The 14,583-nt window shown below is 56.2% G+C and overlaps 6 protein-coding genes across 6 annotated transcripts; 3 read left to right on the top strand and 3 right to left on the bottom strand.

The window, feature by feature from the left end:
* Positions 1 to 33: 33 nt before the first annotated feature.
* Positions 34 to 1,474, bottom strand: V2A60_005045 (CCDC47 family protein; the record flags this gene model as incomplete). Its single annotated transcript, XM_083256358.1, has 2 exons — positions 34 to 1,250; positions 1,408 to 1,474. The coding sequence occupies 2 exons, from the start codon at positions 1,472 to 1,474 to the stop codon at positions 34 to 36; spliced, it is 1,284 nt and encodes a 427-aa protein (XP_083112484.1).
* A 535-nt stretch (positions 1,475 to 2,009) lies between these two features.
* On the bottom strand, positions 2,010 to 4,669 carry V2A60_005044 (threonine/serine exporter family protein; the record flags this gene model as incomplete). Its single annotated transcript, XM_083256357.1, has 2 exons — positions 2,010 to 2,686; positions 2,737 to 4,669. The coding sequence occupies 2 exons, from the start codon at positions 4,667 to 4,669 to the stop codon at positions 2,010 to 2,012; spliced, it is 2,610 nt and encodes an 869-aa protein (XP_083112483.1).
* Positions 4,670 to 6,518: 1,849 nt separating this feature from the next.
* Positions 6,519 to 8,202, top strand: V2A60_005043 (uncharacterized protein; the record flags this gene model as incomplete). The annotated part of the gene is made up of 2 exons (XM_083256356.1): positions 6,519 to 7,433; positions 7,504 to 8,202. The coding sequence occupies 2 exons, from the start codon at positions 6,519 to 6,521 to the stop codon at positions 8,200 to 8,202; spliced, it is 1,614 nt and encodes a 537-aa protein (XP_083112482.1).
* Positions 8,203 to 10,517: 2,315 nt separating this feature from the next.
* Positions 10,518 to 11,960, top strand: V2A60_005042 (uncharacterized protein; the record flags this gene model as incomplete). Its single annotated transcript, XM_083256355.1, has 2 exons — positions 10,518 to 10,999; positions 11,090 to 11,960. 2 exons carry the CDS (start codon positions 10,518 to 10,520, stop codon positions 11,958 to 11,960), a joined length of 1,353 nt encoding a protein of 450 aa, XP_083112481.1.
* A 428-nt stretch (positions 11,961 to 12,388) lies between these two features.
* Positions 12,389 to 12,860, bottom strand: V2A60_005041 (PHF5 family protein; the record flags this gene model as incomplete). Its single annotated transcript, XM_083256354.1, has 3 exons — positions 12,389 to 12,430; positions 12,535 to 12,808; positions 12,856 to 12,860. The coding sequence occupies 3 exons, from the start codon at positions 12,858 to 12,860 to the stop codon at positions 12,389 to 12,391; spliced, it is 321 nt and encodes a 106-aa protein (XP_083112480.1).
* Positions 12,861 to 13,421: 561 nt separating this feature from the next.
* Positions 13,422 to 14,521, top strand: V2A60_005040 (pinin family protein; the record flags this gene model as incomplete). Its single annotated transcript, XM_083256353.1, has 4 exons — positions 13,422 to 13,438; positions 13,510 to 13,957; positions 14,036 to 14,104; positions 14,168 to 14,521. 4 exons carry the CDS (start codon positions 13,422 to 13,424, stop codon positions 14,519 to 14,521), a joined length of 888 nt encoding a protein of 295 aa, XP_083112479.1.
* Positions 14,522 to 14,583: the final 62 nt, after the last annotated feature.

Raw genomic sequence — 14,583 nt, 5'->3', positions numbered from 1 at the left:
GTCAAAAATTAAGAAAAAGAAGGGGAAACCATCTCATCGCATAGTCATCTTCTTCTGGGCCTTGCGCTGCTCCTTGGCTTGCTCCTTTTCGAGGTACTTCTTCTGCGCCTTGGCGTCCAGGCCCTTGAGGTCGGCATCGCGCTTGGCCTTTTTGGCCTTTTCCTTCTCGGCGGCGCGCTCCTCGGCACGCTCCTCCTCGGCCACCTTCTTGATCTGGTTGATCTTTTGCTCGCGCACGTTGCGAATCTTCTTGAGCACCTCGGGGCGGAAGTGGGCCTGGGCGACAAGCTGGTCGGGCATGCGCAGCAGGTACTCAAAGAGCGGCACGTAGGCGTCGTAGTTGTCGTCGCCGGGCAGGCTGTACTTGAGGTGCAGGCGCTTGCGGGGCGTCGTCTCGTCGAGCGTTGTCGGGCTGTCGATGGGCTGGTCCGAGATGACGAGGTACTGGAAGTTGTCGCCCAGCGCAACAATCGCGGCGATGAGGTCGGCCGTGAGGAAGGTGTCGGTGACCTCGGCGCTCTCGCTCATAATCGTCAGCCATTCGGGCAGCTTGGAGTGGTCCTTGGTGACCGTCAGGGAGACGTCGTAGCGCTGGTCGCGGAGACGCTGCATGCGCGTCTTGTTGACCACGGCCCACACGAAACCGTCAAACTGGCTCTTGGAGTCGGTCACGGGCTCACTCTCCTCGGCACCGCGGCGCCTGGGCACGGTCAGAGCCTCCTTGCCGTCGAAGGGGTAGATGAGCACCTCGGCGAGGTCCTCCGGTGCCGGGCCCATGGACTCGACGAGGAAGCTGCCGAGCGACTCAAAGAGGTACACGATAGGGTTAAACTTCTTGGTGAGGGTAATCTTGACGTCCAAAAAGGCAATGTTCTTGCGGCCCGTCGCGTAGCTCGCAAACTCAAACAGCGACTTCTCCTTAAGCAGGGTGTCGGGATTGACGACGACGTCGGCGGTGGGCGTGCGGCCAAAGCCGACGAGCGCAAACTCGCTGTTGAGGGCGGCAGCGTGGGCGCGAATCCATTTCTTGGCCTTGGTGCGGTTGGATCCAGCACCGAAGAAGTGGAAGACAAAGATGAAGGCCGTCACAAGGAGAATCACACCTTCCACCTTGAACTCGGACAGTGAGTGGCGCTCATGGATATTGTACCACTTGGTGAAGGGTCGACCGGTCGCCAGGGGAGTCGCGCCGCCGAGGGTGGCACCGGCAGCGGGAACCGGGTCAGGAGCGGAGGCGAAATCGGCAAAGTCTGCATGGTATGTAATGTTAGATTTGTATTATGTGCCCGACTGGAAGACAAATGCAAGGCGCGACAGCTTGTCAGAGGAGAAGCTATGATGCGGACTTGCGTATGTTCCGCTCCGCATGCAATTGCCATTGCATTGATGCGGGAATGAGGTGCATACCGGAGTCTCCTTTGGAGTCAGCCGCAGCTTGCTTTCCACCGAGGACGTTCTTCAGGATGTCAGCCATGGCTGTTGGGTTGGATGGCGAGGGAATGTAGAGATGTACGAGTTGTGCAAGGAGCTGAGAAGTTTGGGGCCAACGCTCACTGACTATTCGGGGCCGCCAAATTAGGGATGGCGTGGCAGCATGTCCGAGCCCTTTCCGGGGCCTGTAATAAGCTACTTCAGGTACTGACATTCTTAGCTTATTAGGCTTCCCAGCCCAGCTAATAAGCTGTCAAATGTACAAGATAGAATATTGTGACGCAGGTAAATGTCAAAAAAATATTACTTTCATCTTACTTTTGTAGTGGGAAACAATTGACAAATAAATAAACCCGAAATCCTCCTCAACGCCTTTTTCTCCACGGAAGCCACCGAAAACAGATTGTCAAAGATCCAACAGGCTATGCTAAAGCTCGCTGGCTGATACAAATGCTGGACGAATATCATCATCATAATGAAAGAGAGCAGAAAAGGAAAAGTCAAAGAGATAGAGAGAGATAGATTGAGGGAAAGGGAAAACAAAGAGAGAAGCACACCCGCGAATAGCTTGCGATGCTTTAGAAGCTAAACAGGCCGCTGCGACGTTTTCCCAGGGGATAGATCAAGAGCGCACTCAAGAACAGGCCAACAGCAATACCAATAGCAATCTGAATCATCGAGGCAGCCACATCAAAGACGACTGTGCTCATAGCTTGCGCCGACTCTCCCGGCGTCTCCGTCGAGCTGGAGTTGGTGAGCATGTTGGCCGTTCTCAGGCCGCTCAGCAAGCCGCCCGTCGCCGCCAGTCCTCCAGGCACCTGGACGAAGATGGCGGGAATGAGGGTGGCGGCGGCAACGCCGTGCCGTATGCGCGAGTACAGGTTGGCGAGCACGCCGACGCACAGAGCGCCGAGCGTGTTTGCGATCTGCGGGCTCGCAACAAACCGCACGCTGCTGAAATAGTTGACAATGTAGCCGGAGAATGCAATGATGACCATGACGGGCATCTGACGCCATTTGGCCTGGTACAGGACGCTGATGCAGATGATGAAGAGGGGAACAAATATGAAAGCGACGTAGGGGCTCATGGGGTCAGTACACTGCGTTTGCGACGTTGCGTTCCTGTCAAAGATGCCCCAAAGTGATGCGCCGACCGTGATGCCATAACCGAGGAGCAGAGAGTAGATGATGGCGTAGACGATTCGGATGGACCCTGGGACAATTGCCCGTGCCTGCAATTCGAGTGCAGAGCACACTACACATTGTTAGCGAACTGGTCGGTCAGATTCCACGGCGACGACTTACAAACTGAGTATCCAGGTAGCAACATGACAATGCCACCTTGCGTAATGGCAGAGAAGCAGAACAGATTGCTGTTGGAGATGCTGCCAAAAGCGCGACCCATGAAGCTTACAATAACCGTTGCGCTGACTTCAAAGACGTTGCTGTAGAGGTTGGACTTGGGGGCCACAATCAGCTGCAGCGCTCCGACGAGACAGCCAAAGAAGAAGGCGAGGGGCAGGTCGATGAAGCGAGCCTTGAACGAAAACGGCGCGGCCGTGGCACTCGTCAGGCCAAAGATCAGCACACGGGTCCACCTGTGGAACTTGTCGCGGGCGGCGATGATGGCCTCGATGCGCTCCGTTCCCTCCTCGACGCCGATGACATCGTGCATGACTTCCTTGTAGACCTGGTGGACGTCCTTGAGCTTGCCGAGGTCGATGCCCTGGATGGTGCGGACGATGCGCACCTCGGTCGTGTGCGTCGACGTGTCGTCAAAGGAAATCACCATGCAGCCCGGCAGGTAGAGAAACTGGCCCTCAATCTCCAGCACGCGGGCGGACATGCTCAGGTACTCCTCGAGGCGGTGGGTCGGCGCGCCGTACAGCATGAGGGCGCGGCACAGCTTGATGATGTAGTCCTGCCGCGAGAGGATGCCCGCAATGTGCACCGCGATGCGCGTCTCCTCCTTTTGGTGGTGGTGCGGGAAGAGCGAGCTGCTGCCCACGCGCTTCGCCTTGGGCCGCTTCTTCTTGGGCGACGCCGCGCTCGACCCCACGCCGCTCGCGCTGCCGCCGCCCAGGTTGGGGTTGGCGAGGCGCGCAGAGGCCTCGATGAGGTTGGCGAGCGTGTCCTGCGACCGGTTCTGCTCGTACCACTTTCGGCGGCTGGGCGTGGTGTGGCCCGACTCGGAGCCCGAGGTGTGGCCGGCGGACGAGGCCGACATGTTGCGCTGATGGCCGGAGCGCCGCAGCTGGCTCACTTCGGAGGGCTTGTAGAGCTTCAGCAGCTGCGAGAGCACGCCGCCTCGGTAGTGCTTGGGCGTGGGCACCGAGACCACGCCATCATATCCACCGGCATTCCAATCGTCCACCTCGATTGCGTGGCCGGCCGTCGCCGCCGCCTGCTCCTCGGGATCGACCACGGTGGCCTCGTCGAGCGGTTTTTCCTGCCTGCGCATGGTGTGCGAGCGGACGAGGTCGTACGCCTCGTCGCTGAGCGACTTGGGGGGCTCCTCGAGTTGTTGTAGGAGCTGCCGGTCGTCCTCGCCAGACTCTGAGCGCGCGTGGCCCATGTTTTGCAGAGGAATGCTGCCGTCGCTGGGGAATGGCTCGGCGTCACCTCCCACGCTGGCTGGAGCAGACTCGAGCGAGGTGCGCGAGTGCGTGGGCGACCCCCGTTGCAGCTTGTCCGCCACCTTTTTCGCCCGCTCCTGGGCGGCGGCAGCCGAGATCTGCTTCTCGGACGACTCCTCGACAAAGTCGTCGCCGCCGGCCCCGTGGTTGCTGCTGGCAGCCGTCGCCGCGGCAGCTTCCCTCGCAAAGTAGTCCGTCGTCGGGATCGAGCCGGAGGAGTGGTTGCGCAGCGCCGAGGGACGCGGCGGCGCCGGTGCGCTGCGTCGCTCGGGCCCCGTCTGAGGCACGCTGGGAGCTATGGGCGGTCGGAGATGGGCGCCCGCTGTGCTGTTGAACCGCACACGACCCTTTTCCTTCTTCACGGCGGCGGTATCAGGCGAGGTGATCTCGTGACGGGCGGGTTGAGCATCGGTAGCGGGAGCCGTGGTCGGTCTAGGCCAGTCCTCGACATTCTGAGACGTTGTTGTCTCTGGCGGTGCGGTTGAACCAGAGGGCCAATCGCTGTAGACTGGTTGGTGGTGAGCAAAGTCTTCATACTTGGGCCGGCTCTCAGAGCCCGGGTCTGGGTCCTCTGGCGTGCTAGATGTGCCGGACTCTTCCATTGCGACGACGCCAACTCAGGTGCTGCGGGACGGAAACCAACAGCGAAAGCCAAAGAGATATGTGCAGATATAGATATGAGAAAAATGGCAAAAATATCAGACAATTATAAGTCAAACACAGAAATTTCTGACGGATGCATACAACAGCCTGTTACTACTAAATACTCTCTGCCCCCTCCACAATGCCAGAGCCGAGCCCGGACAAGGCGAGCCAAGGTGCTTCTATAAGAATCCACATAATTAGTCCCCCTTCGTGGTGGGTGGGGTTCACAACATCAACACTGCGGCGACTATCCCGACGATGGATACCTTGAGAAAGTTCTGCTCTTGTCGGTTGGGCCCGTCAGGTAGCGGAATGGATGCCACGAGGGGTCCAAGGCCAGGACAAGGTGGGTTCTTGTGTACCAGAGATGCGTAGGAGGCTGGCAGGAGTTGGGAGACAAAGGACAATAGGCGGTCCATGTGTCTGAAAGCAAGGGGCCAGAAATTCTCTGCCGTAATCCAAGTTTGAACAAGGCCCCTTGGAAGTCGAGACCGTTACGTGGAGATCCGTGTCCGGCTTCGCAGCGAGTCAGATTTCAAGTACGACACTTTTGGCTCGTCCCCAGAGTTGCACCACGGGCACCACGGAAGTACTCTGACGTCAAGTGGGTAAAGTGATCCTTGGAACAAAAGGCCGTTGCGTGCCGTCGTAAGCTTGCGTTTGCTTTTTGCCTTGGTTCATGCTGCAGCAATGGACAGTCGTTACAACCGTAGCGGTTGGCACTCGTCATGGTATGTCGTGATACATTGTATACAACCATGTTGGTGCTTGACTGTAAACCCTGCCAGCTGTCACCCCTTGACAGGAGGTGATGCTGGCCTGTACGATGCCGAGCTACCATGGCACGTCCATGCATAATCCAATAAAAGCAACGCGGGGCATAGAGGGCCCTTCCGATCACGTTGGCGGACCATCCGGAAGGTCTGTCAACCGGATAAATACTTGGCTTATTAGTAGCGGTTCCAGTAGCTTCCTCCTAGTGGTCCTGTGGCGGTGCAACGGCGCGCCAACACGAAGCGACTGCCAATTGCCATAGAAATAGTTCAATGCATGGAGTCCAGGCAGGAACTTGCCGGAAAATGTCAAAGGTCTGTCTAATCATAGGTGGGTAGAGCCAACAGCCTTGCCACCCACTGATCCATTCGGACACCCCAACTGCAAGGAGACGTCAATTGATATATTGGGAGATCTGTTATGTCGTCGCTTAATGATCCATGCGTTTTTGCAGTTGCCCAACTGCCGCCGACTCATTTTTGGGCGGTATTAAATTTCCGTGCTGAGGCCAATCCAGAGTTCATCCCGTACCCTGTACAGACCAGCAGAGAATGAAAAACCTGAATGTGGGCCGTGGAAGAAATCGTCAAGGGGATCTGAGGCTTCGAAAGGCAAGGGTGACTTGGATCTGGAAATTGCTGTATCCCTTGGTGCCCAAGATCATTTTATATCCGCCCAATTGAGACTATTGGTTTGCCTAGCCAGCCAGGGAGTATAGGAGCTGTCACAAACACCCTGGCGTTGGTGGATGTGACCAAGTCCGACACGCAATTACCAGGTAATTGAATGTATAAAAAAGAACAAGTAGGGTAAAAAAAGAAAAAAGAAAAGAACATATATGGAGCCTTACGATAGTGACGTCGGAACCTCCAAAGTTGAACAAAGACAGCATCTCGCGCGCAACCTGTCGCGCCTGACGCGCTGCTCCCGTCATGGTTGCCCTGTCAACCAGACGTGGTATCTGGACGGCCTCACAACGCCATATCGACACCGGCTATACTGTCTTGATAGTAAACGCACCACGACGACAAAATGCCGAGAAAAGCCACGTACGGCAAGCAATCAAAGGCATCAAAAGCCGAAAGGCTCTTTGCCGAGTTACCACAGAGCCCAATGCGCAAGCCGCCTGCTAGAAAAGCAGCAACCAAACCCAAAGACCCTGGGCCGGTGACGGTGAAAGACTTGACTGAGCAGCTCTCTGAAATTCAAATCCGAGAAGGCGATGAAGAGGCAGGACAATCACCAAGGTCCAGCTCTCAATTGTCAAAGCAAGTAAGACAAGAGGAGGCGTCTATAGCCAGTGAGCCCAAAGTCACCACACCACCATTTCGTGGTATAGAGGAAGACCTCGAATCGGAAAAGGATAAGCCATTCGAAGAAGAAAGCTCTCCCGACACATCTCTCCGAATACTGTCGTGGGAGGATGTCTGCCCCCACGGTGACCGCATAGAAAAAATCGCCGAGGCCTCGTACGCCGAAGTCTACCGCGTCACCAACGACCGCGGTTCCAGCATCATCAAAGTGATCCGGCTGCACTCCCCCATCAAGGCACAAACAAAAGCACAGGAGCGCGCAAAACTGGTCGACGAGGAGCCGCACGCCGAGGAGGACATTGACGGCGAGCTGCAAATATCCGAGTGGCTCGCCGACATTCCGGGCTTTGTCGTCTACAAGGAGCGCTATGTCGTGCAGGGCAAAGCCACACGGCAGCTGCTGGAGACGCACCAAGTATTCCAGCGCCGCATGAAGCGGCAGGACCCGGGCCGCGCACAGTTCTACCCCTCTCCGAGCCGTTATCTAGACGACACGCGGTTTCTCGTGGTGGAGCTCGGCGATGCGGGCGTCGCGCTCGAGGACTGGAAGCTGACGACGGAGAGCCAACTGTGGGACATTTTCTTTCTGGTGGCGGTCGCACTCGGGCGAGCCGAAGATTTAGCCATGTTTGAGGTTCGTACTGCTCTACGATGGCGACAAGGATCTCCGCTGCAACGAAGAAGCGCTAACGAGGGCACCAAAGCATCGCGATCTTCATGAGAGCAATTTGTGTATCCGGCAGGTTCACGGGCCACGTGCCTGGCCACCCGAGCCCCAAGGCCAATTTTACGGCAATTCGGGGCTGGATATTACGATTTTGGACTATGGTCTATCAAGAGCAGAGGATTTATCCATCGACTATGCAGTCCCTGTATCAAACGATCTGGAAAGAGACCTCAGCTTCTTCACGAGCACGCATGCGCCACAGTGTAATGTGTACCGACAGATGAGGTCATTTCTACTGCGAGCGGACCGTGTCTGTCTGCCGCCCGCGGAACATGCAACGCCGTACGCAAAGGGAATTGACGGGCCTCTGTCGTGGGACGTCTTTGCGCCGTACACCAACGTGCTGTGGCTGGCGTACCTGTACTCGTACCTGGTCAGCAACTTCAAGGGCGACAAGAGGGCCCTGACGAGTTTCCGTTCCACAACGCAAGAGTTGTGGAAATATCTGAACCCCGACGCCAGCGATGACGTGCCATGCTTTAGCTGTGCGGCGGACGTGGTTTGCTTCGGCGTCGAGGCAGGCTGGATCGCCGAGTCGCAGCTGGCCGGATCCGCACATTCCATCATTGAGCGTGAAGAGAGCATCATCATGGCACGCGATGACGAAGATGACGAAGCAGCGTCACTGAGGCGCTCGCCAAGGAGAAGCCACTGTCGACAAAGCACCGTCACGTAACACGGTGGCACTACATGCCTCACAAGTATCTCTTTTGACATGGCGGCGTTTTTGATGGGGAACGGGGAGGGAGCCTGTATGAGAAGACATGATATCACATGGGGGTTGTTCAATGACGATTTTGTAAATACATATATTCATTTGTATTTAGTACAAATTATACATAGGCTGCCTGAGTCGAGGCATGAGTTGTTTGGCGCCTGCTGTGCTTGTCCGTTGCAGGAGTACATGCCAATGCTAGCCGAGCATGGTGGGCTAGTAGGTACCGACCCCGGACAGTGAGTGTTACACAACGGTACGTCACTTGCAAGCGGCGCAAGACATAAAGAAGTGCCAATTAGCGGTCTGACGTGAGTTGTGGACTTGCGCCTCGACTAAACTGAGTTTTATTGTCCATCATTCACCTCGTCGAATAGTGCGGGGGATGGAGTTCATCAACGGGCGCTGCCATGATCTGCCGCATAAGGGTTGATGGACATTGTCCAACGGTTGCATGAAGCTAGAAGACAAAGTGTAGCGCGCCTACTGAATATAGTAAAGTGGTTGGACGGATAGAATCAACTTTCTTTTCCAACGGGCTGCCGTTCAAGGGGTCACGCTTGACGGCCGCGGGCCCAGCGGAATCCCGAGTCGTGGATTTGGCATCGGCGGCCACTCGCCAGATGACCGTAACGAGATGAGCATCTAACATGGCCCGTGAGGTTGCTTTGTTTTTGCTTATAAACTCATGGGCAAGGGAGACAGTCATGACGTTACCAACGGCGGCTATACAAAGTTTACACACACACACTGCCGAAAGCCCTCATGGCGAAAGCGGCAGCGTATAAGACGGCTCCACGGGCTACTGCCAGCAGGCCCTTCGCTGCAATCCCTGGGTCGACAGTCTAGAAGAAGCTGAATTTTTGAAACTCGGCGATTTCAAAAGCGGCGCGAACGTTTCTCTGCCAGAGACGCTGCAAGAGCTCTTACCTCCAAGAAGCGAAGAGCTTGCAGCGTAATCAGCAACGGAGGTACAGGTGCCCACGACCTATTGTACTTGGCATTTGCTGGCCTACTTACTGGTGCCTCGTCAACGGTGGAAGAATACAGATTCAAGGCACGACGGCGCGCCGTCTGGAATGCATTGACGCTACCGAGTAACAACACTGCACAGACGCCCGTGTCCAAAGGAGGGGAGAGGAGATGCATTGATGTGCCAGCGCCATTTCTAGAAGAGGAGTCTAATCTCCGTGGGTTGGGGCGAGTGGGTTTGGCCGGCTGAGCTGGATGGATGTTGACGACGATGGGCAGGAGGCTCGCCCGGTCAGTCGGGCGTATAAGCGAGGTCGGATAGCGGAGGTTGGGAATGTACTTGATTTATGGTGTGAAGGTCCAGCTTGAAGAAAGTTACCTGCTAACATGTGCCATCAGATATTTAGACACGGGGCGCGCCCCGGCATTGGAGAGCTTGTGTACTCTCTCTTCGCTAGCGGCCTCGGTCGATCCGCTCCCAGGTACTAACTTCAGTACTTACCCGTAAGCATATGGGTTGTACTTAAGTCCTCACTTACCCGCCTTGACAGCTTCGGGGTACTTGAATGTATGCCACCTACTGGGCCAGCATCAAGGTTGCCATTCCTCACAAACAGAAAATAAAGTCAAAAAACAAAACCAAAAATAAAATACAAATAAAAAACCGTCTGCCTGCTCAGTACGGAGTAGCTGCTTTTTGTTTGGGCGGTGCGAACCGCTGGTACCTAAAATGGGAGAGCCTCCGACTCGGCGGTGGCCGTCGTGGTGAAAAAAAAAAGTCCTGCCGAGGCTAAATGTCTACTAACGCACCAAGCCCGAAGACGCCGTCCCCACCACACCTATTTTTTTGGCCCGCCAGCACATGTTCGCCGGATCAAGAATGAGCGCGTCCGTCCCATCCACGGCCCTGCGTGCTCATCGGAGCTTCTCCTCAACAAAGCTGGGGAAGCAACATTTCCTTCTTTGTTCTCCTCTTCCCCCATTCACCGCAATACCTTTCTCCCCTTCTTTATTTTTTTTTCCCCGGCAGTCTTTACTGTGCCACGTTAGGCTCCAAATGCTTGGGTTGCAAATCACCACTTGTTTGTCAGAATAAGCTCGTCCGGGAGACCGCCTCTGCCGAGCTTCCCAACCACCCGCCCTCGGCATAGTCTCCCAAGGGAGGGAGAGCGTGCCAGCACCACCACCACCACCACCATCAAGGCTCGCTACGTTCGCCCTCGTGTCGAACGACAAGCCTGCGGTGCCATCTACCTGTCTGCAGATTGGATGCTCAACGCCTAGTCGCCAGTTCATCGCTCGCCATGTCCTTCGAAGGCGCCTCGTACCCTCCGTCGCTCAGCCCGACCGCGACGGCTAGGAGCAGCGACACGTTTGGGCGCTCCCTTCTCTCGCCGTCCATATCCTCCTTCTCATCGCCCGCTTCGCAGCGCCAGACGTCCCACATTTCCAAGACATATCGCCAAGCTTCAACTCTATTCCTGACGCGCCGTCTGCCCGAGGCCCTCAGCACACTCCTGCCGCTGATTACGCCGGCCTCCGAGGGCGAGCACACGCCAGTCTCTGGTGCCTCGCGCACCACGAGGGTCAAGGTGTGGAGTTTGTACCTCACCACTCTCAATGCCATTGTGGAGATGGAGCCCGAGGAGGGCAAGTCTGCGTTTGGCACGCAGGAATGGAGAGCGCTCTGTGCCAAGGTCCGCGAGGGTACAGTGTGGGAGGAGATTGTCAGGAATGGATATCACGGGTCCGAGGGCGATGTCGACTCAGAGGTCGTCATTAATCTGTGAGTTCCGCCGCGCCATACGCGTCTGCCCAGCATTTCTCTGCGTCTGTCCATTGTAAACTAACCAAGAAACCGCCCGTCCATGCACAGTGCTACCCTCTTGCTTGCCCATGCCCAGAACCAGACTCTCAACCAAAAAAAGCTTGAGACATATCTCGCCACATGCAACGCGCCAAACTTGGATTTCGGAAACAGGCTCAACGGGGGTCGCTCCCCAGGGCCTCGCATGAGTCGCTACGCCTCGCCGGCCAAGGGAACCAGCGGCACAGACACACCTCGAGACCTGAACGCCCGCGTCAAGATTCTTGAGCTGTACACCCTGCACGTCCTGCTCCGCAACAATGAGTGGGATTATGCGCGCGAGTTCATCAGCGTCAGCGCCGTCCTCGACGACGAGCGGCGCGAAGCCTTCCTCCAGGCTCTGGAAAGTCTGCAGGAAGAGCAGCAGGAGAAGGAACGCCAAGAGCGTCAAGAGCGTCAACGGCAAGAGGACCAGCTGCGAAGAGATATTGAAGAGGCCCGTCGACTGCGTGAAGCGAGTGAGGAGCGTGAGAGACGGCGCCTGGATGAAGAAAAGGCCCGCAAAGCCGCGAGCGAGACCGACTTTGGCGTCGAGTCGAGTTCGAGCCCCAGCCCCAGTCCCAGCCCACGACGACCAGCGAGACCATCATCTGGCTCAATATCTCGGCCTACGGGCGCCAGAGCTGGTTCCGGCCAGACACCGACACTCACAGCGCGTGCCAGCGCCGTCTTTCACCGCATGAAGATTGTCATTGAGCAAATCGCACAGACGCTCAACAGCAACCCTGTCATCGTTCTGAGACTTCTCGGCTTCATAGTCAGCTTGCTCGTCATGCTCGGCCACAAGGGCCTCCGACAGCGCCTGCAGCGCATGCTTGGTGCATCCTGGGCCAAGGTCGCTGCCACGGCGGGCATGGGAACCAAGGTCAGCTACATCTAAGTAGCCATCGGCCATCCATTCCGTGCATCTACTGTACAATAATTATATATCTTGCCACTGCATCCTTTACGGAGTTTATCACGGGGACAACTTTTTTGGTTGGAGATTTTTTTGTAACGTTTTCCTTTGTATCACTAATGACCAAATCACTTTGCCAAGTACAGGAGACTGCACTTTGCAAGAAAACCAAGTTGCATATTGAACCAATATAAATTTTTTAACAGACTTTTCCACTCCGAGCTTGCTTTTCTCTGCGTCTATGTAGTAAAAAATATGTCATAATCCAGCGTGGTCAACTAAACGCCGCCAACTCCAGCCCATGTGAGGAAAAGAATAAAAATCCGGACAGAAATCTAATGTATTTGCTTTCTTTTCTTGATCGCTACCAATGTACCACGAAGTGTGCCCCGACCCGAGCCGCCTCGTGGTTAGTAATTCGGCGTCCGATTTGTCTTTTTCTGGTAGAATAACTGTACAAAGGAAGGCAGATTAGCAGCCGACACAGGCAAAGAACAAGAAAAAAAAACAAAGAAGAGAAAAGCAGCGAAACGGGATGGCAGATAATCCAACATACATCTGTTCTTGAACTGCCCAGGTTGATAATCTTGGGGCACCCATCACGGTCCTTTTCGAGGCGCGTGCACTCGAAGCAGTAGAAGGCGTCAGAGATGCCCTCGCCGCCGCAGACGACACACTTGTTCTGATAGTTGCCGAAGCTGCACTCGTCGCAGATGCGCACGAGCGTGGTCGGCCGTACGTACGAATCGCACACGGGGCACTTGCCGTCGCACTTGTCGCAGACGCGACCGATGGCGATGCCCGGTTGCTTGCGGCACATGACGAGATCGCTGGTCGTGGCAAAGGCAAGAAAAAAGAAGGGTCGAGGTTAGCGAACTGCATGTTCTGTAGGGAGGGATTGTGCGCGCTTACGGGTGATGGCGTGACATTTTTCGGAGGTGCGAGGGAGAATTTGCTTCCTATCGAGTGGAACAGCACACTGTATGTGACGTCGTGGTCGAGGTTGCAGGGAGAGAAACGGTCGTCGTTGGGAGAAGAGAGCTCTGTCGCAGATCTAGCTGGTGTTGCCGAGATGGATTTCTCAGCCTTTCGGCAGCCTAGGAGAAGAGGAATTTTGGGCGGTTGGCCAATCACGTAGCGGAGGCGGTAGCTTCGACGCAGCGGCGACGCAACCGCTAGCGGGGGGCCACTAATGAGCACTGGAATACTAAATAAAAAGCCCGTTTTTGGCGCTGCTACAGCTGCCTGGTCGCCACCAACGGAACTTTTTTTTTTTTGCTTTCTACGTGGTCTCCCTCGCAACATTGGCATCAGCGCTGGCGCGACTGCATATACGATATGTTGCGCAAAGACCGCCGCCATTGATACATGCGCAGCGTCCTAAGCGCCGTTCTTTACGCCGACTAGGAGGTACTCGACAACAAAATCGCGGCTAGCGGAACGATGGCGTCGCCAGAGGCGTAAGTACAGTTGGTCGCAAACCGGGCGGGGACTGAGAGGTCTTTTCAATTTCCTGACTTGAGCTATGTAGCATGGCCGCTGTGGTGGAGGATGCGATGGAAACCACAGACTCGCGCAATGCACCGTCATTAAAGCGAAAGACGTCTCCAGAACCCGGTGACCGCGACGAGATACCGAAACGGGTCCGACGCGACTCCGACTCCGACGATCGAGACCGACCAAGACGGCGCTCACGGTCGCTCGAGCGACAAGGCGCAGTAGCGGAGGCAGCTGTCCCGGAAAGGTGGCCCCCGACGCAGGAGGACAAGAAGCGTGGGAGACGTCTGTTTGGCGGGCTGCTGAACACACTCAGCCAAGGAGCTAGCAATTCGCAGCAGAAGCGCCGGCAAGAGATTGAGAAGCGTCAGCAGGAGCGCAGACAGAAGCAGGATTCCGAGGATGGACAGCGACGGGCCGAGCGGCTGGCGCAGCTAAGAGCTGTCCGTATCAGAGAGCAGATTGTATTTGACGAGGAAGTTGTACGTGGGCTGTCTTTTTACCAGGGGTTTTTGGGGGGAGGGGGGGCGTGCTACCTGGCTAACAAGTTTGCGATGCAGATGCGTAATCGACACGTGAAGATGCTGGCGCAGGCGAGATATTTGCAGACCAATGCCGAGCCCAGAATTGTACGTCGCCCTTGCGTGAGCACGGCATTGAGGACCACCCCCCGAGCTAACAGACTGCCGCAGTACTACCTACCATGGCAATGCACGGACGACGAACAAGACATCATCGACGAACAGAGAAGCAAGGCGCGGGAGCTTGTGCAGCGTGAAGAGAGCGAATTCGAGAAACGCCGAAAGTGGCACGTCGACCGCCACGGCGCTCCGGTCAGACCAAGGCCGCCGTCGCCGCCCCGGGAGCCACCACGGTTACCGTCTGGCAGTCCTCTCCCGCCGCCTGAGACGGCCTCTGCAGCATCAGCCTTGCCGATGGGAGTGGACGGCGACGTGGACAAGAAAAAGGAGGACACACGGCCTGATGGCCATGATGACGCTGGGGACATTGTGGAACACGATGGGGAAGACATGGTGATATATTAGGAGGACACATGCGGCAGTGTCAGTATCATGGGCAGAACGTGTGTCTGCTGCGACGGACCATG

The sequence above is a fragment of the Cordyceps javanica genome, chromosome 3 (genome assembly GCF_051103115.1).
Source record: "Cordyceps javanica chromosome 3, complete sequence".
In the NCBI taxonomy this organism is placed as follows: domain Eukaryota; kingdom Fungi; phylum Ascomycota; class Sordariomycetes; order Hypocreales; family Cordycipitaceae; genus Cordyceps; species Cordyceps javanica.
This window is presented reverse-complemented; position numbering and strand designations above follow the sequence as displayed.